The 21,047-nt window shown below is 53.0% G+C and overlaps 10 protein-coding genes across 10 annotated transcripts; 4 read left to right on the forward strand and 6 right to left on the reverse strand.

Moving 5' to 3' along the window:
• Positions 1 to 546: 546 nt before the first annotated feature.
• Positions 547 to 1,689, forward strand: J4E93_009407 (uncharacterized protein; the record flags this gene model as incomplete). Its single annotated transcript, XM_049347300.1, has 1 exon — positions 547 to 1,689. One exon carries the CDS (start codon positions 547 to 549, stop codon positions 1,687 to 1,689), a length of 1,143 nt encoding a protein of 380 aa, XP_049195568.1.
• A 687-nt stretch (positions 1,690 to 2,376) lies between these two features.
• Positions 2,377 to 3,348, forward strand: J4E93_009408 (uncharacterized protein; the record flags this gene model as incomplete). Its single annotated transcript, XM_049347301.1, has 1 exon — positions 2,377 to 3,348. One exon carries the CDS (start codon positions 2,377 to 2,379, stop codon positions 3,346 to 3,348), a length of 972 nt encoding a protein of 323 aa, XP_049195569.1.
• A 531-nt stretch (positions 3,349 to 3,879) lies between these two features.
• On the reverse strand, positions 3,880 to 5,231 carry J4E93_009409 (uncharacterized protein; the record flags this gene model as incomplete). Its single annotated transcript, XM_049347302.1, has 5 exons — positions 3,880 to 4,135; positions 4,194 to 4,466; positions 4,514 to 4,794; positions 4,842 to 5,004; positions 5,056 to 5,231. 5 exons carry the CDS (start codon positions 5,229 to 5,231, stop codon positions 3,880 to 3,882), a joined length of 1,149 nt encoding a protein of 382 aa, XP_049195570.1.
• An 891-nt stretch (positions 5,232 to 6,122) lies between these two features.
• J4E93_009410 (uncharacterized protein) lies at positions 6,123 to 7,065 on the reverse strand (the record flags this gene model as incomplete). Its single annotated transcript, XM_049347303.1, has 2 exons — positions 6,123 to 6,925; positions 7,008 to 7,065. The coding sequence occupies 2 exons, from the start codon at positions 7,063 to 7,065 to the stop codon at positions 6,123 to 6,125; spliced, it is 861 nt and encodes a 286-aa protein (XP_049195571.1).
• Positions 7,066 to 8,272: 1,207 nt separating this feature from the next.
• On the forward strand, positions 8,273 to 9,637 carry J4E93_009411 (uncharacterized protein; the record flags this gene model as incomplete). Its single annotated transcript, XM_049347304.1, has 5 exons — positions 8,273 to 8,392; positions 8,442 to 8,546; positions 8,600 to 8,790; positions 8,846 to 9,040; positions 9,100 to 9,637. 5 exons carry the CDS (start codon positions 8,273 to 8,275, stop codon positions 9,635 to 9,637), a joined length of 1,149 nt encoding a protein of 382 aa, XP_049195572.1.
• Positions 9,638 to 9,763: 126 nt separating this feature from the next.
• Positions 9,764 to 10,757, reverse strand: J4E93_009412 (uncharacterized protein; the record flags this gene model as incomplete). Its single annotated transcript, XM_049347305.1, has 2 exons — positions 9,764 to 10,629; positions 10,688 to 10,757. The coding sequence occupies 2 exons, from the start codon at positions 10,755 to 10,757 to the stop codon at positions 9,764 to 9,766; spliced, it is 936 nt and encodes a 311-aa protein (XP_049195573.1).
• Positions 10,758 to 12,575: 1,818 nt separating this feature from the next.
• J4E93_009413 (uncharacterized protein) lies at positions 12,576 to 14,214 on the reverse strand (the record flags this gene model as incomplete). The annotated part of the gene is made up of 6 exons (XM_049347306.1): positions 12,576 to 12,757; positions 12,790 to 13,493; positions 13,568 to 13,733; positions 13,796 to 13,831; positions 13,878 to 13,940; positions 13,995 to 14,214. The coding sequence occupies 6 exons, from the start codon at positions 14,212 to 14,214 to the stop codon at positions 12,576 to 12,578; spliced, it is 1,371 nt and encodes a 456-aa protein (XP_049195574.1).
• Positions 14,215 to 14,862: 648 nt separating this feature from the next.
• J4E93_009414 (uncharacterized protein) lies at positions 14,863 to 17,353 on the reverse strand (the record flags this gene model as incomplete). The annotated part of the gene is made up of 4 exons (XM_049347307.1): positions 14,863 to 16,317; positions 16,603 to 17,083; positions 17,138 to 17,272; positions 17,325 to 17,353. The coding sequence occupies 4 exons, from the start codon at positions 17,351 to 17,353 to the stop codon at positions 14,863 to 14,865; spliced, it is 2,100 nt and encodes a 699-aa protein (XP_049195575.1).
• A 701-nt stretch (positions 17,354 to 18,054) lies between these two features.
• Positions 18,055 to 19,969, reverse strand: J4E93_009415 (uncharacterized protein; the record flags this gene model as incomplete). Its single annotated transcript, XM_049347308.1, has 4 exons — positions 18,055 to 18,140; positions 18,194 to 19,434; positions 19,483 to 19,894; positions 19,954 to 19,969. The coding sequence occupies 4 exons, from the start codon at positions 19,967 to 19,969 to the stop codon at positions 18,055 to 18,057; spliced, it is 1,755 nt and encodes a 584-aa protein (XP_049195576.1).
• Positions 19,970 to 20,239: 270 nt separating this feature from the next.
• ARPC4 (Actin- protein 2/3 complex subunit 4) lies at positions 20,240 to 20,907 on the forward strand (the record flags this gene model as incomplete). The annotated part of the gene is made up of 4 exons (XM_049347309.1): positions 20,240 to 20,242; positions 20,299 to 20,751; positions 20,804 to 20,848; positions 20,899 to 20,907. 4 exons carry the CDS (start codon positions 20,240 to 20,242, stop codon positions 20,905 to 20,907), a joined length of 510 nt encoding a protein of 169 aa, XP_049195577.1.
• Between the last annotated feature and the right edge of the window lie 140 nt (positions 20,908 to 21,047).

The following is a 21,047-nucleotide window of genomic DNA, read 5'->3' on the forward strand; positions in this document are numbered from 1 at the left end:
AGACCGAAAGCAAAATCAGGCGTGACCACATAAAACATCGCACACCGTCGCGCCTGGAATGGGCGGATCTTATTGTATTGCCGAGCTGCAATAAATCTTCCCCACATACCGAGCCGCAAGGCGCTACCGCGGGGTCAGCCTTGCGATTGCGATGATTACTAACCACGTACACTTCTGTCTGCATGGAGGCATTTTGACTTTTTCGGTGGTCGTGGAGCGCTTGTTGTGGAGAAGAAGGTTTGTCACTTTGCTGTGATAGGCGATCTTGGAAAGTATTGCGGGATCTGAGAATGTTTCGGCAGATGTTGATGCAGAGGAGGTATGTATGGTCGATCATACGATGATTTAGCTACGCTGGAATAGGGCATGGAGATGGTTTTGTAGGGCGAGGGATCTACGTGTGGGTAAATGTTTACCTGCTCGCTCTATAAAGGTCGACGTACCGTCTTCTACTGGATATCCTCTGACATACTGCCTACGGGCCTACTGTTGTGTTTCATACTCAGCTCTCGTCCAACCACAAACCTCTCAACGTCACCATCCACCATGGCGACAACAACCGCCCCAATTCTCTCCCGCAACGACTCCATCATGCCACCCCCATCTCCTCCCCTCAAACCAGCAACCCACCGCACCAAGCTCCCCTGCGTCTCCCTCCCTGCCGGAGCACCAACCCCCTACCTCCTCCCCTCCCACACAGGCGAACACCTAACCATCCCCGGCACAAAAGCCGTCTTCCGCATCCTCTGCTCCGCCGCCGAAACCGCCAACGCCATGAGCGTCTTCGGCCAAGACGGCGTCCTATCCGACCCCCCAGGCTTCCACTACCACAACCACGCCCACGACGTCTTCATGTGCACAAAAGGGCGGTTGAAGATCTGGGCTGGAGAGAAATGCCGCATACTCTACCCGGGAGACTTTGCTTACGTACCACCGGGTGTGGTGCACCAGCCGCAATTACTGGATCAAGGGCCTAATGAATCGATGGGTCTTGTGACACCGGGGGATTGGGTTGATTTCTTCCGGTTTGTAGGGGAGGATTATGGTGGTGTGTTGTGTGATGAGTTTGACGATAGGAATACGGGTGCTGTTTTTGGGCCTAAGATACGCGAGATCAAAGAACGTTTCGATGTAGTTTTTCAACCGCAGTTTCAAGGTGCGGAGGTGGCGGACTGGGAAGAGGGGGAGTGTGTATTACCAGAGGGCCAGGAAGCGTATTTCCTCAAAGCGAACACAGGGCCGTGTTTCCTACTCGAGGGTGTGCTATCCAGGCCGTTCATCACCATGCAACAAAGCAAAGGGCCGACGGGTAACTTTGCCATCACGAGTATTGAGTCTGGCAGCGAATTGAAGAATACGGTGTTGAGTAAGGGTTTTGTGTTTGAAAAGGTACATCAGGTGTACTATGTACTCGATGGGGCGCTTTCGCTCACGGTGGACGGCGAGGCAGGGCATGTGGTTCGGGCGGGTGAGACGGCATTTATACCAGCGGGGACGGAGGTGGCGGTGGAGTTTGTGGATCTCTATGTGAGGTTCTGGTCGTATGCTAGTGGGGATGGGCTGGAGACGTTGGTTGCGGAAGCTGGGGGCGCGTTCGAGGGGAAGGTGGTTCCTGATCAGACGAGGAGTGTGGATGTGGAGAAGGTGCGGGAAGTCGCGAGGAAGCTGGATGTGAAGATCGGTATATAGCTTTTATCACAGTTTTGCCTTGTGTTTGACGTCGTTTCTACGACTATCGTAGACTGCAGGGCACCTGTGCAGTCGCTTGTGTACGCGGTGGGAGCGACGCGGAAGGCGCGAACTTGGAGAGCGATCGGCGTGCCGAGGCCCACCACGCGCCCTGCGTCATCCATCGTAGGTGATGCGCCCGCGTTCTTCTCAACTGGAAGGTACCAAGCGTTGCACACCACAGCCGCGCCAACATTCTACGAAGAGCAGCTGCAAGTATGCCGACGCATATACTCAAAAGATATGGAGTCTTGGGGCAAGAACTGCGACCCACTCTTGGGCAGGAACGAGCGTTTGAGAGTCTCACCGCCCGAGCCGTGTTGTCATCGAGCGACAACAAAGAGCACTTTCTCTGATTCTCCTCGCTCTTTCGCATAACACACGTCAACATTCTTCTCCAGGGCCACGATGCCTTCGCGGTCGCAATGGATTGCCTTGACAGCAATCATTGTGGCCGTAGTATCGATCGCGCAGAGCATATACCCAAATTCGCTTCTCTCTGCGCTCGGCCTAACCACATGCCCTTCATCATGCCGATCAAACATCGCAGCATCTCGATCCAAATATCTTGGCGATGGCTGCGCCGATAAGCCTTACAGTTCGAGCTGGGATACTTGGTTTCATCCTCAGCGAAGCGATGGCGCGGAGATGGACCACGGCCTCGGTGCAGGAGCTGTAACAAAAGTCTGGAATATCTTGTACCATCTCGGCGGAAACGGGCCATGGGTGGAAAAGATCATCGATGTCGTTGACGGAGGTGTTGCTCCGCCGGAGGGATGCGAGGTGGTGCAGGTTCACATGATGTCTAGGCATGCTGAGCGCTATCCTACGAAGAAGGCGGGTAGGAAGCAGAAAGCAGTCGTTCAGCGCATGAAAGACAGTAACAAGACTTTCGAGGGCAATCTGGCGTTCTTCAATGATTGGGAGCTTTTCTGGTCTTCAGACGATACCCAGCTGGAGCAATTGACAACTACTGGGCCTTTCGCGGGTATACTTTCCTCTTTCACCACCGGCATTCGTCTGCGTACACGTTACCAGCATCTTCTGGAACAAGCTGATTTCAAACCTTCCAACAAGCCTACTACATTCTGGGCCAGCGACTCAAATCGCGTCATCGAGACAGCTAAGCACTTCGCCGCAGGCTTCTTCGGCATCGACTATACCACTAGCAATACAGCTACTCTTCGTGTCATATCCGAACATTCTTCGATTGGTGCAAATACTCTAACACCCGGACGAACATGTCTGGCCAACAAGAAAGATAAAGCAGAAGGTCAACAGAAAGGCTATCGTCTGATGCACGAGTACCGGGCCACATATATGCCGCCTATCCGCGAAAGATTACTCAACCAGACAGGCATGAGCTTTGACGACCACGAGATCTACGCTATGCAGGAAATGTGCGGTTTCGAGACGACAGTACGCGGTCGCAGCGACTGGTGTGACGTCTTCACTCGAGACGAGTTCCTCAGCTTTGAATATGCACGAGACATCTTGCATTATTATCGCGCAGGCCCAGGTCAAAAGTATGCCACGAGTATGGGGTGGCTGTGGTTGAATGCTACAACAAACCTGCTGCTTGAGGGCCCGAGCGCTGGCCCATTGTTCTTCAGCTTGTGAGTCTTTCTTTCGAACCTCGGAGGCTACAAACTATTGGGGCGAGCAACACTGACTCAAGATAAGTGTTCATGACGGTGACATAGCGCCGCTTATGACTGCGCTAGATGTTATCAATGACCGTGAACACCTTCCCATCACTCACATCGCCCACGACCGCAAATGGCGCAAGTCTCAGGTGTCGCCGATGGGCGGCCGTATTATTTTCGAACTCCTGTCCTGCAAGACCAAACGCGAATCATCACCGGGGAAGTTCGTCAGACTCAACATCAACGACGGCATTACCGCTATACCGGGGTGCGATAATGGTCCTGGGAAGAGTTGTCCACTGGCAGATTTTGCCGAGAGAACAAAACAGAAGGGAGAGGAATCTGGGAACTTCAACGAGTTGTGTGGGCTGAGCGACGATGCTGCGGAATGCATCACTTTCTTGCATCAATGACAGGCAGGTTGCAGCGCGATGTAGCATCCAAAGTGCTATACAAGCATTTTGAAGCCTATGAACTTGCTCTTCAATACTATTGATCATCTGAACTAAGCATACACGTAGCAAAACGGCCCTGCAATTGTGCTCATAGCATCTTTGATGGTGATGTTCGGTGGACCGACATACCCCACGCTGAGCACGTCATCGAGAGTGGCGTTGCGGCTCGGTGGGTTGTTCAGAAAGGTCATGGTACCCGCGATGCTGTTTTGTCGACTTTCCAAGTCGAGATTCTGCCATGTCCACCAGACGCGATCGATCATGCCGTGGTGGAAGTAGAAGGCTGGGTCTGCTGGCGAGTTGAACCTTCGGTTTAGTCAGTACATGTCTTATGCTAGCGATGGTGAGGCGGCGTATAGCATACATATCCATTCCAGAATCACCACCAATCGTGTGATGTCCTCCATTGTGAACGCCCATAACCCCTTGGGTGAAGTTCTGCATCTTGTTCTGGAAGCTAAGAATGTCAGGATGATTCTTGATCAGGTCTACGACCATCTCATCTTGAGTCTCGTTCGATGCTTGCGTGCTGATGTCGCGACTTAGGCAGCGAGGATTATAACCAAGGCCATCGGCTTGCGGGTTCGGTGGGGCATCTTTGACTGTCGTTTGGATAGGGCCTAGGTTGATCTTCCAACTGCTTCAGTCAGCCAACTGTCGCTGGTTCACGTTTGATCAACGCACTCTTTGAACGGTCCAGACTTGATGCAGCCTCCGCCATTTGCCGAATGGAAAGTAACCATGCAACGCGCTTCGTTGGGAATGCACCATGATCCTCGTCCAGCAACATATTCGCCGTCACCGGAGATACTGGTCCTGCTGCCGTCGAAGAGAGGTGATGAGAGCGGATCATCTGCCCACTTGGACCAGTTGTTGTATGGAAGATAGCCTTTGTAGCCACACTCGTTGCGAAGAGCTTGTTCGTAAACCCAGATATAGTAGCGATGCCAGCTGAGAAAGTTCCCCTGTTCTACATTAGTCAAAACCCGCTAGGGATATCCTCTAGCCTTACCGTTCCATGGATGTTCATTGTCTGCAGAATGTGCGTGACAACGAAGTCATCGAATCTACTCTTCGCGCCCGAGGCTATCGCCGCTGGAGTTTTCGCTGGCTTCTTCCCTAAGCATTTGACTGCGTCGATATAGTTAAGCTTCTGATCCTCGGACAAAGTAGACCTAGATTCGTATGAGTCGAGTTACCGCGGAACATATGCGCCTTCTACTTGCCATTCTTGTCGGACGGCAACATTATCCAACGTGCATTTTTCTGCGTCTGGGTAGCCATTTTGAGCCACGTTAGACGTAAGCTTCGCGAGTGCTTCAACAGCCAATGCATCGTTCTCTACAACGCTGGCACCGACGCTGCCATACAATATTGCCGTTGCCAAAGTTGAGACCTTCATGTTGACGGGAGGGGAACGGAAACGTGTATCAGTGGGTATGTTCTAATTGTATATACTTATACATACACGGCGTGCCGTTGCCGCACTCTGCAGTTCAACATTCCGAGTGCAGCTTTCGCCATTGAGGCTACTTCCATGCAGGTAGTCCGTATTTTAGCCGTTAGCTGCTACAAAGGATGAGCCAAGGAGCAATAAACGACCACTCTCAGTAGCGAGCCCAATGCTTTGGTGGCGTTTACTCGCGAACTATTCGAGGATGATAGCGCCTGCGGGTATTCGGGTACAGGGGACGTCCCGTCGGTTGGCGTTGCGGGAGAGCAATATACAAATACGACTTTCCATCGTTCGTAATGCTTTTCCAACTAATCACTTCAGGCGCTTGTCATGCTAGACTCCAGACCAATCCCATACTGTGTGTTTCGCGATCGCACAAGAGTTAGCAACGGGAATCCTGCAGAACCAGTTTGCTGCGCCGCAAGCACGCGAAATGCAGGCCAAGATCTGGGATTGCAGGACACGGCACCAAACTGCAGGGGATGCGGCAAATTTCAATTCCCGGTAGGAAGCGACGAGCGCTTGTGGTAGGTATCACGCTCTCAAAACGCGTGTTTCGAAGACATTATAGCAAGTCCAATATGAAGGGCGGGCCATAGACTTAGGTGCGGCAGATCATCGGCTAAGTCGACGCGTCGTGAAGAGGAGCTCGCGGTGATCTCGAAGCGCCGATGGGGTCTTGGCATCATGTGACATACCTGCCCGAAGTCGTCCTCAGATTCCGGCTTCTCTAATTCGACATAGACACAACCATCACCATACTCAAAGTCGAAGATTTCAAGGGCTCATGTGTAATTCTATCGCTGCCAGCAGCCATGCAGATATGACAACGAAGCTCTACCTAACAAACGCGCCGCCTCCACTCGCGCCCAGCTGATTACCCGTCATCCAGCCACTCTCTGGCAAGCACGCGATACCAACGATACCTGCCACCTCCTCGAGCGTACCGGGCCTACCGCCAATCTCGCCTGCCAATCTCAACATGTCCTCGCTGTCTACACCAGGTCTTTCCTTCGCTAGTGGGATCAACGCGTTGTACATCTTCAGTGCCTCTCTGGGCGCCTCAGGCAGTCCGTTCAGGAGACCGGTGTCCATGGGACCAGGGCTCACGCTGTTAACAGTTGCGCGTTCAGCGAGTTCGCGCGCCCACACACGCGTCATGGCTTCGATGGCGCCCTTGGTACCGGCATAGGATGTCTGCTGGATCAGACCCCACGTCGTAGTCGCGGATGAGATGTTGACGATCCTACCAGATCTGTCGTGAGGAAGGTAGGGGAACGCAGCTTTGATAAGCAGCGCAGGAGCTTTGCAGTTGATGTTGAACGTCTGGTCCCAGAGTTCTGGATCAAGCTCCTGGATAGGCTGCGCATTCACGACAGCGGCATTGTTGATCAGGATGTCGATCTGGAACGAAGGGGTGGCCGCTGGGTTGCTGAAGTGCGCCTTTGCCGCATTGACAATGGTTTGCGGGGCGGAAGGGTCAAGAAGATCGGCGCGTACGGGGAGCGCGTTGATCTTGTAGGTCGTGGAGAGATGGTTTGCTAAGTCAGTCGCGATCTTATCGGACGCTGATGTTGCGTAGTTGATCACAACGTTAGCTCCACGCGAGGCGAAGTATGTGGCAAGTGTGGCGCCGAAGCCTGGTTGCACGTCAGTTACTAATCAAGTGGTACGTCGTTACATCGCCATGATCGAGGACTATGAGCTCCTGGCAGAACATACTTCGCGAAGAACCGGTAATAATGGCAAGTTTGCCTTCAAAGACTCTGGGTGCTGACATTTTGGAAATTGCTACGTGCTGAGGTATGTTGAAAACTGGGTAAGAGACCTGTACATGTATCTATGGAAGTAGTCGTGACAACGCCCACCGCTTGCACGACAGCGACATCGCGGGGAACCCTTGACTATGTAAAACACCCAGGATCCGTCGAGGAATGTCTAGCGGTGGAGACGGTTATTTCGTGATGTGGGTCTCGATATAAATCCTCCGAAGTAGCTCCATCTTGTGCCGACGCATACACCGAGCATTGACAGACCGTATTCCTCACGCCACGTTATGAGGATAGTCATAACTGGCACACATATAGTTGATATCCCCCTTTCTCTCTTTATACCAGATTTCCAACTTCTGGGTTGATATCTAGGTACTTTGGGACCATCTCATCTCTGGTCGAGATCCGGACGTGTGGATTCAATCGGACCTCATGCAATGCTCCACTGCGACTCCGCACGCACAGTACGCGGCGATGTACCAATCCTTGTGCAGAAGAAGGTCTTGAAACAGGATTCGCGCGCAGACGTTGCAGGTTATACTACTCCGCCGCTTTGCACAAGACCGAGAGTCTGGACTCAAGCTTGGAGATACATCGGCGCATGTGAAGGTGATACGTAAGACTGTCTGCCATCTTTGCAACTATACCGAAGGACGCAATGATGAACGCTGTAGCCACCTAGGTAGGCTCATGCCAACAGCGTCTGAGCGAGCAGACCTTCTGAAGCGGACATTAGCTTTGCCAGAGCATGCGATCCTTCCGCAGGGTCGTCGTCCCGCGCATCAACAGCTCCCAAGAGCATCGGACATATAACGAACCGGGAACTACTGCAGACGGGTAACAGTGCCGGCACTAGGAAGCCTGTGCCGCTTCGCCTCCCCGTTACCGTTGTTAATCCTAAACTCGTACGGCTTCATCCGGGCGAACCCTACATGGTTGGCGCCGAGCATTTTTGTGGCCTACGGATCGAGCTGGGATGGGAAAGAAAGCTCGTGGACGAGTGCCATACTGTTGGGATCGTGGCGCTCCTTTTTACCAGCCTTTCGTTGCGTATTCTTATTTTCTTGCATGCCCGGTGCTTGCGCTGTGTGGATCTGTGAACTCTATTGTTACTTTTCGTCTTCTTCGTGCGATTTGACTACTGTGCTCGCGTGTATACAGAGTAGACTTGTCGAAAGTCTGATTGACGCCATGGCGCCACCGACTTCTTACCATATGGCCCTATCGGTCTTGGTCCCTTTGCCGTTTGTTATCATTTCGACCGTCTTGCGGTTTTGGATTCGTACCAAGAGGAAGGCATGGGGACCAGATGACTGGGCTATGCTCATCAACTTGGTAAGTTCTGTACACATCCACAATTGGACTCTTACTGACATGAACCCAGCCGGTCTGGACGGTGGCCACAGTTTCCACACTCGGTATGGCTTGGAGTGGCGTTGGACAGTATGACGGCTCGTTGACAGCGGCTCAATACTCCATGTCCTTGAAGGTATGTGATCATCGATCTCCAGTCGTTCGTAAGGGTATACTGACAAGAAGCAGTGGTTCTACGTCTTCCAGGAGCCATGGTGCTTCACTCTCGTCGCGATCAAGTGCAGCATCGGCTTCGCCTTGATCCGTATCGCGAACCGCAAGAAATGGATCGAGATGGTCATCTACGCCTGCATGATATCCTGTTTCGTCGTGATGGGCGGTACGGGAATGTATCTCTTCTTCCAATGTAGGCCAGTACAGTACGTTCTCATACTCTTCTCTTTCCAGATTACCCATAATTAACTCCGGAAACAGGAAGAACTGGTACCCCACGATGGAAGGTGAATGCAATGGACGCAACATTCAGACAGTATTGTCGTACGCCGTAGCAGTAGTGTCCATCTCAACAGACTGGATCTTTGCGACGCTCCCGATCTTCCTCCTCTGGGATGTCCAACTCGATTGGCGCGTTAAGATCTCCGTAATGTCCATGCTAGGCCTAGGAATCTTGTAAGCCAACCCACAGTTCTGTACCAACCCCCAAGCATCACCACTAACGCATACAACAGCGCATCTATCGCCCCCATCGTCCGCCTCAAATTCCTCATCGGCCTAAACGACCCAACCCGCCTCCTCCAGAACCTCGGCGAAATCCTCGCCTGGGCCTGCGCAGAAATGAACGTCGGCATGTTCGTCGCTAACCTACCCGCCTGCCGCCCCTTACTCACAAACTTCATCTCGCATTTCTCGTCCTGGTCAGGAAGCCACTCAAACCCTTCCGGCGGCTACTCGAAGAAGCAAAACCCGCGGGGTTCCATCCGCGCCGGTCCAGGGTCGAAGCAATGGATGGAGCTGAACGAGCGACCAGAGGGCCACTCGCATTCGGGTAGCAAGCCCAAGAGCGTGGGTGTCGAAACGAAGATCTATGGCGATTTGGATGAGTACAGTAACACGAGTCTGGAACATGTTGATGGCGACCAGAAGCGTGGTGGACAGCGGCCGAGTGGTGATGGCTTGCAGGTCAGTGTACAAAAGGACTTCAGAGTGGAGATTAGTGACAGGAAGCAGTTGACGGCATTGCCTAGGGTGCCGTTGGAGACTGTTTGAGCTGGCGCTTGTCGGTGTGGACGTTTAGTGGTAGATGTCGTATATGTCATGTAGACCATGATCGCAATGAGCAGGGCTTCAAATATGTTCCTCTTACGCTTTTATTAGTACAAAGTTGTTCCAATCTCAATACCCATGCTTTTGCAGCTCCGCTTCGGTGTACTCCCACAACTTCTTCCTCAGCCCCTCGTCCCTCGCGAACGAACTGCCAGCACTCTTCTTGCCTACTGGCATGTAGTACGCTCCGCTCTCAAGCTCGTCCTTTGCGACCGTAGCACACCATGTCGTGTTCAGCGCGCCTCCTTCCGGGCTTTGGTAGTGACCCGGCAGTATCATACCAATGATGCCATAGATGTACAGGCCAACCTTCATGAATATGTTCGTGCGGAGGTTGGTAAAGAGATCCGTCAGGATGACACCGGGGTGCAGGGAGACGGATGTTATGGTAGGGTACTCCAGCGCCAGAGAGCGAGCAAAGAGTATATTCGCCAACTTCGAGGAGCCGTAGCGACGCCAGGTACTCTCCTTCTCGAGCGCTTGCTGGTCGAACTCAATGCCCTTCGACACGGGCATCTGGTGGCCCATACTGCTCAGATTCACAATTCTGACATCTGCGCCGGGTTGTTTCGCCGTCTCTAGCATCGTCGGGATAAGGAGCTTCGTGAGCAGCGCGTGGCCCATGTGGTTCGTGCCGAATTGTATCTCGTATCCTTCCTTGGTGGTGCTGTATGGCGGCGCCATGATACCAGCATTGTTGATCAAGATATCGAGTCGCGACTCCTGGCTCTTAAACGTCGATGCTGCGTCGGCAATAGACGAGAAAGACGTCAGGTCGAGCGGTAGGAATACGATTTCGCAGGCATTTGGCACGCTGTTCTTGATGTCGGTGATGGCATCGCGGGCTTTGGATTCGGTACGAGCGGCGAGGTAGATGCGCGTGGGGTTGTGGGCAGCGAGGTATGCGATGGTCTGTTTGCCTAAGCCGGCGTTGCCTGTGTATGTGTCAGTCGCATGATACGGTCGCTCGCGCTCAAACTGAGAAACACTCACCACCGGTGACTAGAATGACCTTCCCATCCAGACTGCCGATGTCCTTGGCAGGGTCGAATGACTTTCCCATGTTGCTGGTCTTTTGTGGTCGCGGATTATGGATGTCGCAAAGCTGCGTGCGCGCGGTGAGAGGGAGTGGAGACTGTTCGCGATATGGCGCAAGATACAGCAGGTATTCGTCAACGTCGGGGCGGAGTATGTCTCTCGTCGCGGTTATTGACGCAAGAAGGGATGTCTCAATCCCGCGGACATCCTGTTGGCCGTCAAGCCATCGTTAGCTTGCGGTGCGGTCCGTCCACGGGGTTTCGTGGTCGGATGCCGAGGTTGGAAACGCGCTATGACGTCTTCCATTGCATGTGAACGCGTCTCCTGTAAACGCTTCGGAACCCGTAATGAAGTCTGGACGCGATGTGCATTTTGTTATGTTAGAGGTTGATGCTACATACGATGCAGAATCTGTGGGTGTGAGGAAGTCGTACCTTCGAAGTGGCGTTGCCAATTCGCGCTTACGGCTTACTTGCATACATCCCAATGCATGAGGGAACCAAAGCCGGACGACACACTGTTCTCAAATGGGGTATCATTATGCTTAATTACAAGATATAGCTGAGAATAGCTGAAAGTACTTTCGCGCTTCGCTGATGCGAGTCCCACGCTCTTAGAACTGTAACATTAAATTCAACGTCTCGGACCGGAGAGCCCTGCTCTAGGATTATTTCTAAACCTTTCATATGGATTATTCGCACGCGCATAATCCTCATCAAGATCGAGGTCATGTATGACTATAGGCTTTCGTTGCGTTGATGCGGGTGTGGTTGTAGCTGTAGCTGGAGGTTGCTTTGCTGGAGCCGTTTTGGCCTTGAATGAAGACAAAAGGTTCTGGCGTTCTTCCTCAAGCTCATCGTCGCTCGTTAGATCAATGACTCCATCGTACTGAGCAGGTGTTGGGCGGGTAACGCTTTTCCGCTTCGTGCCGCTTGGTTGTGACGCTGCGATAGTTGAAGCCGACGTCGGGATTGTTGGTGACGAAGCTGCGGAAGAAGCCCCTTGTTGAGTTTGACCAAGCTGCCGAGACTGCATCCGTGGGGATGCAGTGGCGATAACTCCTTCCCACTGCGCATCCGTGTGGGCGGGTGCGAATGCTCCTCTACTCGTCGGATGAGCTTGGGTCATGCTTAAGGGTCGGGATGACATTGGTGTGCCGTTCTGCAAACTTTGGTTTGTTTGAGGAGGTTGCCGTGAAGCGGTATGAGAGGTCCTAGATGGCTGCATCTGCGCTACTGGTGCAGGGTGGTTTCTAGGTTCAGGAACACGGGCTTGCTGGATGTGTGGAGGTGTATGTTCCGGTGTGAAAGGTGTATGGGTAGCGTGGAGTTGCGTCAATGGTAAGCGAGACTGGTGATATGCTTGCATAGGTGCGTTCGACAAATCTGGAATATAGTAGTCGGCTTGAGGGGGTTGAGGTCTAGGGTCAGGGATTCGAGACCGTCCCGGCGGTATGGTTTGTTCGTTGGCACCTCTCGCTGCCGACGCAAACCCCGGTACAACTTGATTTCCATGTCCATTTCCTGGTCTCTGGAAAATTTGGTGCGGTGGTCCTGACGTTGGGCGTGTTGGCTCAGTCTGTGGCGAGTTGGTCAAGGCTGTATTTAACTGTAACGCTTCGCCTGGACGCCATAGACGTGGCGAAGCAGAAGTTGCGCTGACAGGTGATGGTTGTTGAGAACCAAAATCTGTGAAAATGCTACCCATTATGGGAGATCTTGTCGGTACCGCAGCTGTGCGCACTCGCTCCGAAGGAGCATTCCTTGCAGTGGCAAATTGCGATGAACCGTCGATGCCATATACAGGACTATTGACTTCTGCTTGAGCGCTTAATGGCCCCGGATCAGTCCGCTGTCGCTTCGGTGCTGTGAAATTCGGTTTTGTCTCCTCCCTTGCGATAATCGAATCGCGTGATGGCAGTATGGAGAGCGGCTTGTCCAGAGGTGCTACCCTTTTCCTCGAAACCGTGGAAGTCGGAGAGGATAGTGTTTTCGTCCTTGAAGTAGATGGCGTCGGCTTTGGGGCCTTTGCCAATTGGTTTCGGTCTATCGTGGTACCATCCACCGCACCTCGAATTCCCTCCAGGTTTTCTATAAAGTCCCAGGCAAACTTCCAGATTGGCGCAGACAGTCGAAGGTCCTTGAAGTGCTCGCGAAAGGCTTCTCGAAGTGCTCTGATATCGCCTAGCAATAGTTCGTTGTTGCGCGTTTCCGAATACATTGAGATAAGGACGGTGACGGCCACCATTTCAACGGGCGCAAAGGTTTGTACACCACTCAAATGTCTGTCGGCATTCGTGAAAGTGTCGGGATCTAGAGCAATAAGGTCTTTGAAAGTGGTCCAGATGCTTGCAAGATGTGACTTGAGCGCATCATCTACAGCACCGGTATTGTTCAGCATTTTCGGGATCAAACTGTGGCTTGTCCTCAGCATTGGAATGCCAGTCGCAGGAGTCGGATGCTGTACTTCCAGAATTTGGCTGAAGCAAGACAGAGTGAGTTGGAAGTCTTTCGCTCGAGCTCGGTCCTTCATCAAGTTGTAGATCATAGGGAAGTCTTCCACGAAAAGCTTCGCTAGTTCTTGCCATGGGCCTTGTTTCGCGCGCATCTTTTCAGCTACAGTGAGCTGCACACCCATTTGGACCCTAGCGAAAAGGTCTTCTTCTTGTACTGGCGTAAGCTCTGCGAACTGAAAGGCCACAAAGTCTTTCTCCAAGAACGACTTTTGAGTGTCCGAGGGAAGCACCTTTTTGCGTTTGTTGCTAGGTGTGTCACAGAACTACCTGGAACTGTCAGTGAGTCATTGAGAGATGTTAATCGAATCTAGATTGCTTACCACTTTTCGCCCTTGTGATCGTGGCAAGGAATCATACCTTTGACGAATGCCCTGACAGAAGAAAGTCGTTGCTTTCCGTCCACGCAGACAAGAACGTCACGTGGTTTACCATCTGTTCCATCAATCCGCTTCTTATTCAGAATAATGGGTGGGATGTAGTAACTTTCTATGCGAGCATCAGTAATCTGAGATGTCATTAATGATAAGAGAGCCTGAACGAGATCATACCCATCAGAGAATTAATCAGACCCGTCATACGATCGGCTGTTGCTGTCAGCATGTCTATGACAATCGAGCCGGGTATTTTTACCTGTCCAGACAACCTCACGTTGATATTCCGGGTCGACATCGATCGCACCGCTCTCCAGTTCCTCTGGCTGCTGTCAGTGGAAGATTTCCTCATCATTTTCGGCCAGTCTTCACTCACTTATCAGGCTTCCTAAGCTTCGCATGTGGACATTGGGCTGCGGCAGCTTTGGTCGCGGTTTGTAGTCGTACCCATCGTCGCTGTCGCTTTCTGCGAAGATGTCGTCATTGCCGTCCTCGTCTTTGACAGCAGACTGAACTGCAATGCAGTCGTTGTCTGGTTGTTTGGCAGCGCCGCGATGGGTGTTGCTGACTTCCATGCCCGTGCGGACCCCAGGCATGCTGGGGTGAGCGATGTCGAATCAGGAAGTAGGTATACTATGCTGCATTGACTAGTTTTAGATCAAGCTTATGTCAGCTTGCACTAAGCTCTTTGAACACTAGCTAGATCTGGACTAGCTGCAATTTCACTATCACCTTAACTACTCAAAAGACCTGTGGTTTTTTTAGGAAGATAAGTGCAGAGTCTAAAAAACGCTGAATTTATATGCAAACAATCTAGCGGCTTGGCTGCAGCACTTGGTCATAGACAATCCTAGTCTAGAAGGTTCTGCATGACTGCAAGCAGACAAGTTAGCAGGCTACATCATGCCTACATGCATCAGCGAGAAATTGCTGTTGCAAACAACCAATCATCACACGTTGCCCAACGCACTGGTCATTGAACGAGCACTTCACAACATGCGCATCATCTTCCTGCATCCACGTTCATGACTCAACGTTTCAATGCAGTCGGATATATTGTCATTGATGTGGCTTTACTGTCTGCCCGTTCTCCTTTTCCGCATCAGATGCCGATACCCATCGCCTTATGGGCACCTGTAATATGGACAGGAAACGCCACCAGGCGGGAAGATACATGAGAAATCTATGCTACGCAGCAGTCTTTTATATGTTCATCCATCTGACTCGATGTAGTGCTGGGTCACTCAGTCATCATAGAGTGAGTCATGGTCATCCTCTTGAGCAGCATGGCCAGCGGCGAACTGCTCCTGGAAGTGACCCTCTTGTTCATCCATCGCGTCGTGCTCTTGCATATCCTGGTCTCCCGCTTCCTGCTGTTCTGCAATGTCTTGAGCATCCACCACCTCAACGTTCTCAGTAAGATCGTCATCCTCTTGAGCACTATCCTTGTCGGATTCTTCAGCGTCGCTGAGCTCAATGACCTGCATGTCCTTGGCCTTTCTGGAGAGTTTGATGTTGATCTCGCCCAAGTGCTGCGGCTGCTGAATGTGGAGCATTCCCTTGGAGCCTAGCCCGAGCACCATCATGAAGCCCTGGCAAGCGATCATCTTGGTGTTCTCCGCAGGTGGAAGAAGCTCTTCAAAGGCGATGTCCTCGATGTCAGCGGCGGCTTCGGCTTGCAGCACGTCAGGCTCGTGCTCTAGGTCTGCTTGAGCCCGCTTGCGCTTCTCAACTATACGTTCGTGGATGAAAGTGATGAAGTTTTCGCCTTCTGTGGACAGGGCCTCGCGGACGCGTGCTGATGGTTCTTGAACTGCTGGCTCGGGAAAGTCGGAGCTGAAACCTGGTAGCTCAAAGTCGTCACCACCGTAGTCGGCGTCACTCGTAAGGTCCTTCAATCCCTCAAGAGCAATGGGCTGTCCGCGACCTTTTGAGGGAGAAGCAGAGACGAAGCGGCTTCCAGGTCTGCTCTGATCAGCGGAGCCAATCATACCAGCGCGTCCGCTTCGGGGAACGACTGAAGAGCCTCTGATAGAAGCGCTGATGTTCCATGGCATCGCTGAGAAGATCTGTTGATCGTCAAGTGCGGAGACACCCTCGCGCGGTAGTTCGACGGCGATGTCATCTTCACCAAACATAGGAATGTCTTCGTTGTCAGCCGAGCGGCCGACCTCAGGCTCGCCGGTTCTCTGACGCACACGGCGAGATTCTTCCTGAGTTGCATCATCGATACCACTGTCGCGGTCATGTTTCGCTCCGCTAGCCTTGTTGCGACTGAAGCCCATGATCGTCTCGAAGAAGTTGTCACCAATGAACATGTCGAACGGATGAGGAACGTGGCCGCCCAAGACACGTTCACCGATACCACCGATGCCAGCGCCCCAGACATAGTGCTCAGCATTCTTCTTGGCCTGAGCAGCAGCACGTTTCTGGATTTTCTGCCGAGCTGCTGCTTTCATGTTCTGACGGTAGTTCCTCTGCCAACCAGCCAGCTCCTTGTTGGGAAGCTCTATAGCTGCATCGATAGGAAGAGTGCGTGGAATCCGACGACGGCGCATGGGCGCGGCGAGCGAATCGGATGACTCGATGATTTCTGAATGCTGACTGGACTGTTGCGGACCGTCTGATGAAAGTGCTCCGCCTTCGATAGGATCGTCGTCATATGACGGAAAGCCGATATCTTCTTGATCGCCCGGGAACTGATATATGTCAGTCGTCATTCTGGAAGACGCCGGTAGTAAGATAGATATTGAGAGGATAGTGGACGGCTGGCAAATAAACAAACAAAGATATGGGAAGATACAGGCAGCAAACGTCGTCTATAGAAGACAACATGAAAGGCCGCCTGATGGGGCTTGAGCGATAGCGGTGAAATAGTGCGTTGCCATGCTCTGCGCCTCAAGTGAGAGCAGCGAGACCTGACTGCAAGACTGGGGACTGATATCGCAGTGCAAAAAGACGTGAGAGAGCGCGGTAAAACTCACCTGATCGCCCGCCTGCTGTCCTTCCTCATGTTCCTTGCGAACCCGCGCACTGGCCCCGACATCGCTGGACATCTTCGCACCCGCGGTCCTAGCTGGCGTACTGGGCATTTTTCGCCGCGGTGGCAACTGAATGATCTCGCCATCGTCTGCGATCATGAAGTCTGGGTCTTCAAGCTGGATCGTGTCGCCAGCGCCCAACATGACACTTGCTCCGCCAACACTGCCCACTCCATCGTCGCCGTCGAGTCTGAACTCGGCCGCCATCACGGGAGATGAAGTGGGCAAGACGAGCCCGCCGATGCCATCGGCATGGGACGAGGATCGTGCTTGCTGGGAGCTGAAGGGTGTGAGCGTCTGGGAGTCACCGGATCGCGCAATGTCGAGGTTGAAGTTGTGGTCTAGTTCTGCGAGGAAGTCTGGGGGAGGAAGCGCAAGCTCGGGTAGAAAGGAAGGGTCATCTTCGAGTATGAGCTGTTCAGGCCTAGATGTATTCTGTGAGTAGAGATACCATGTTGTGGGAATGATGCATGCTTACCTAGCTTTGCCGGCATCTGGATCGAGTGCGGTATGCTTCACCGTCCGTAGCATCACTAGCAGGGCGTTTCGAGCACTCTCTGCGTCTGAAAGGATGTATCCGCATTGTTGTAGGTACACACGCGATACACCGTACCTGCATGCGTCAGTAGTCTGTCGCTCGGACAAGGTATGGCAGCGCGGCGCACATCAAATTGCCTTGTAGCCGTAGAGCCATAGGCGCTACAGGATCGACGATGGTCTGACATGCTTTCTGTACATCGACTTCGAGAATCTGTTTGCGGCCGATTCGTTTTTGTGTGGTCGCGACGAGCCTGCCACTTCAGTCAGTACAGGGCAGGAGCGACTGGACGCCTTCTGACATACCACACGGTTGCCACACCGTATTTGCGCGACGTGAGCACTACGAGTGTTAGTCAAATCTTCCTAAGCTGCAGTCTTGGTTTGGGGCTTACCTTCGTGGCTGTAGAACATGCTGCCGGTACTTAATACATGAAACAGATGATCGTACAAGTGTAATGATACAGGAAGAAGAATGCGGCGTCTCGCGAATAACGCGATAGGTTATGACAGAAGCGCAGCAGTAGAAAATATGGGGAGGAAAGCAATGCTGGAGGTGAGCGTCACGATCATGGAAGGGCTTGGCAGCACGCTTCGACGCGTTTCTACACGTGGTGAGGTGAGGACGGAGAGGGACGAAAAGTGCACTTCACCAGTCTAATGCCGTGTCTATTAATGCAAGGTCTTGAAGTCATGCAATCGTTACTTAAGCTCTCAGAGGTATCGTCCCATAGCCTTTCCAGCTAGTACAACGCCGAATGCCATGCATTACCTGCTGCTCCGTTCCCGTTTGCGCTTCAACATGCTCTTGCGCGCGAGACCCAAGGAGATGGTCATAGTGAAGCGTGTCGATTCAGTCTATGAGTCGCCCATCTGCACGTCCTCGTCGATGACGGGTAGAGGAACGGCGCGGTAGAGGAGGATAAGAGCGGAGTGGCTTTGGCCTGGAACATGTCAGTCATCGTCACTTCACACAATTAAAGTTTGGGATGCTTACCTCCGCCAGACAGGGTTTGTATCCTCTCAGCATCCACCTCGGATACTTTCTCGTCGTTGAACCACCACCATTTACCGTCTTCCTCCTTCCGCTTGCCAGTGTTGGGGTCCTTGGGTCCCTGCTTCTTGACGAAGGACGTGTAGTGGCCACTGTCGGCGCTGGCGCCTTGATGCGTAATGACACCTCTCAGCTCGTAGAGACCGGTCTGGTTTGCGCCTTCATCTGCAGTCATCTTGGAGTCCACAAGAGCGAGGAGCTCCTTCTTGGCAGCAAGGATTGATGCGGCGCGTTCCGCCTCGACCTGGGCGTCGGTCTTGTACTCAACCTCCTCCATCTTGGTGTCCTCAGCAGGCTTGCTGGCGTCCTCCTTCTTTTGTGCAGCTTCCTTCTTCTTCTGTAGAGGCTCCTTGCGAGCAAGAGGGTCGCTGTCGTTCTCCTCGCCAGCTCGCATGCGCTTCTGTCGCTTGCGGGCGCGCTCGACATCCTCCTCTTCTTTGCGGACTTCACGGATCTTGTCCCGGATTGGGACGAGCATCTTCCTCAGGTCGTCTGTGCAGAACTCCAATGCGTCCAGCTCTTCGGGGAAAGTGACCTTGCGCATGATCTTTGCCTTCTTATTGGTATCCTTTCGCCAGTCGAAACGCACGAAATGGATGGGGAGGTGTTTCGGTAGGCGCGCGATCTTGGACGTCTTGGTGTAGATGGCGTTTCGGCCCAGAACCTCTGATCGCTTCTCGATCTGCTCCTTCAAGCCAGCAGCCAGACCGTCCCTGAGGTGGTTCGTCTCTACGTTGATGTGGCAGTTGAGCTTGAAGAAGAGGTCTTCGCTGTGAACGGGCTCCTCGCCACCCTCCTTCGCTGCGGGCTCATCGCACTCCATGACCGACTCGAACTTGCCCGCCATGTACTTGTCGATCCAGGATAGCTCCCTCTTCTTGTTCGCATCTGACCCTGTCTCGTTGTCGGTGATCTTTAGCTTTTGTCGGAGCAGCGAGACGATTTGTGACCAAGCCTCCTCGGCATCCTGCTGTGCGTAGCCGTGGCCGTCCTTTGATTTTTGGGCGAACTGGGGAAATGCGGTTCGGAGAGCGTTGAGGAACATGAGTGGAGGGAAGCCATTTTGTGTCTCGGACATCTGCTTGAAGAGGTCGCGGAGGGAGCCCGTTAGGTCGGCTGAGCCACCGAGGCCACCGAGGCCGAACTGGCTCAGCTGCGAGGCACTGGATGAGCTGGCACCGTTGCTGGAGAGGGTCAGTAGGAGCACGTGGATGTGATGTAATCAGACTTACCTGTCTGCGTACCGCAAGAGCTCTTCTTGCAGTTCCGGGATGGAACGTAGCGTCTGCAGGGTGGAGTTCATGTAGCAGGTGTTGCCCAGGTTCTGAAGACCTGCGGGTGTGGCGCCCTCCAACTGCGCGGCTTCCGCCTCGTCCATGTCCTCGAGGAACTTGACCGGGACCTTGGGCTTCTCGATGACGTTTGCCGACCCCGAGGGCGTGCCCATCATCATGAGTGTCTGGTTCGGCTTGAGGCCCAGCTTGGACATGTCGGCGTCATCCTTGAGCTGTCCGCCCTTGACGATGACCTTTTGGCGCTCTGGCTCGACACCGGTGATGGAGAAGAGTTGGTACTTGAACGTCTCGCCAGTGGAGGTGGTATCCACTTCGACCTCGTGCTTCTTGCCCTGATGCTTTACGATTACTGCAAACATGTAAATTAGTCTTGGAACGCTTCGAATAACCGTGGGACGCTGCACGTACCTGGTATAGTCGCCATGATGAATGTTCAACTATGCGGCGGATAGAGTATAGAAGACTACGGGAGGCGGAGGCGAGAGAGTGGTTATAGTGTCTTCGTGGGGCAAAAGTTAATGGAAGCATGAGGAAGGAGGGCCGCGCCAAGCTGACCGCCGCCCGGAGCTGCTACCCCACTAGCGCGACCAGCTGCAGGCACCGCCAACTCGCCGTACTGGCATGTCATAGCCCGCTCTCCCCCGACGGCAGCCCTACCATTCCAACATAGAGCTGCTGCTGAGCTCTATTCGCAATGGTACAGTCACCTCTTACTGCCGTGGTCTAATCACGTGCTCATACTGACGCCCTCAGTCGCAATCACTCCGCCCGTACCTCCAGTGCGTGCGCTCGTCGCTCACAGCCGCCCTCTCCCTCTCCAACTTTGCTTCCCAGGCCTCTGAGCGCCACAATGTTCCCGAGATCGAAGCCGCCAGCTCGCCCGAAGTCATCCTAAACCCGCTTACCGTATCGAGAAACGAGCATGAACGCGTATACATCGAGCCCAGCATCAACAGTGTGCGCATAAGCATCAAGATCAAGCAGGCAGATGAGATTGAACACATTCTGGTCCACAAGTTCACACGGTTCTTGACGCAAAGAGCCGAGTCCTTCTACATTATGCGGAGGAAGCCGGTCAAGGGCTACGACATCTCGTTCCTGATTACCAACTTCCACACCGAGGAGATGCTCAAGCACAAGCTGGTCGACTTCATCATCCAGTTTATGGAGGAGGTGGACAAGGAGATTTCAGAAATGAAGCTCTTCGTAAGACAGCCGAGGTTCGCCTGTCCGAGCATTAGAGCTGACACATTACCAGTTGAACGCAAGAGCACGTTTCGTGGCTGAGTCTTTCCTTACTCCGGTATGCATACCCCACACATACATCCGTGCACGGATACTGACGAGGCTTAGTTTGATTGAGCGTGTTACGATGCCGGCGTTTGTATATATTGGCTCATTACGAATACCTGGGCAGACGAAGCTAGAACGAACAAATACCAGGCCCGGAATCTTTGCCCACGAACGAGCGCTATGTGGAAAAGTTGCTATGCAAGCTGAGC

This window comes from Alternaria ventricosa, assembly GCF_023758065.1.
Source record: "Alternaria ventricosa strain BMP 2768 chromosome Unknown scaffold_21, whole genome shotgun sequence".
NCBI classification, from domain to species: Eukaryota; Fungi; Ascomycota; class Dothideomycetes; order Pleosporales; family Pleosporaceae; genus Alternaria; species Alternaria ventricosa.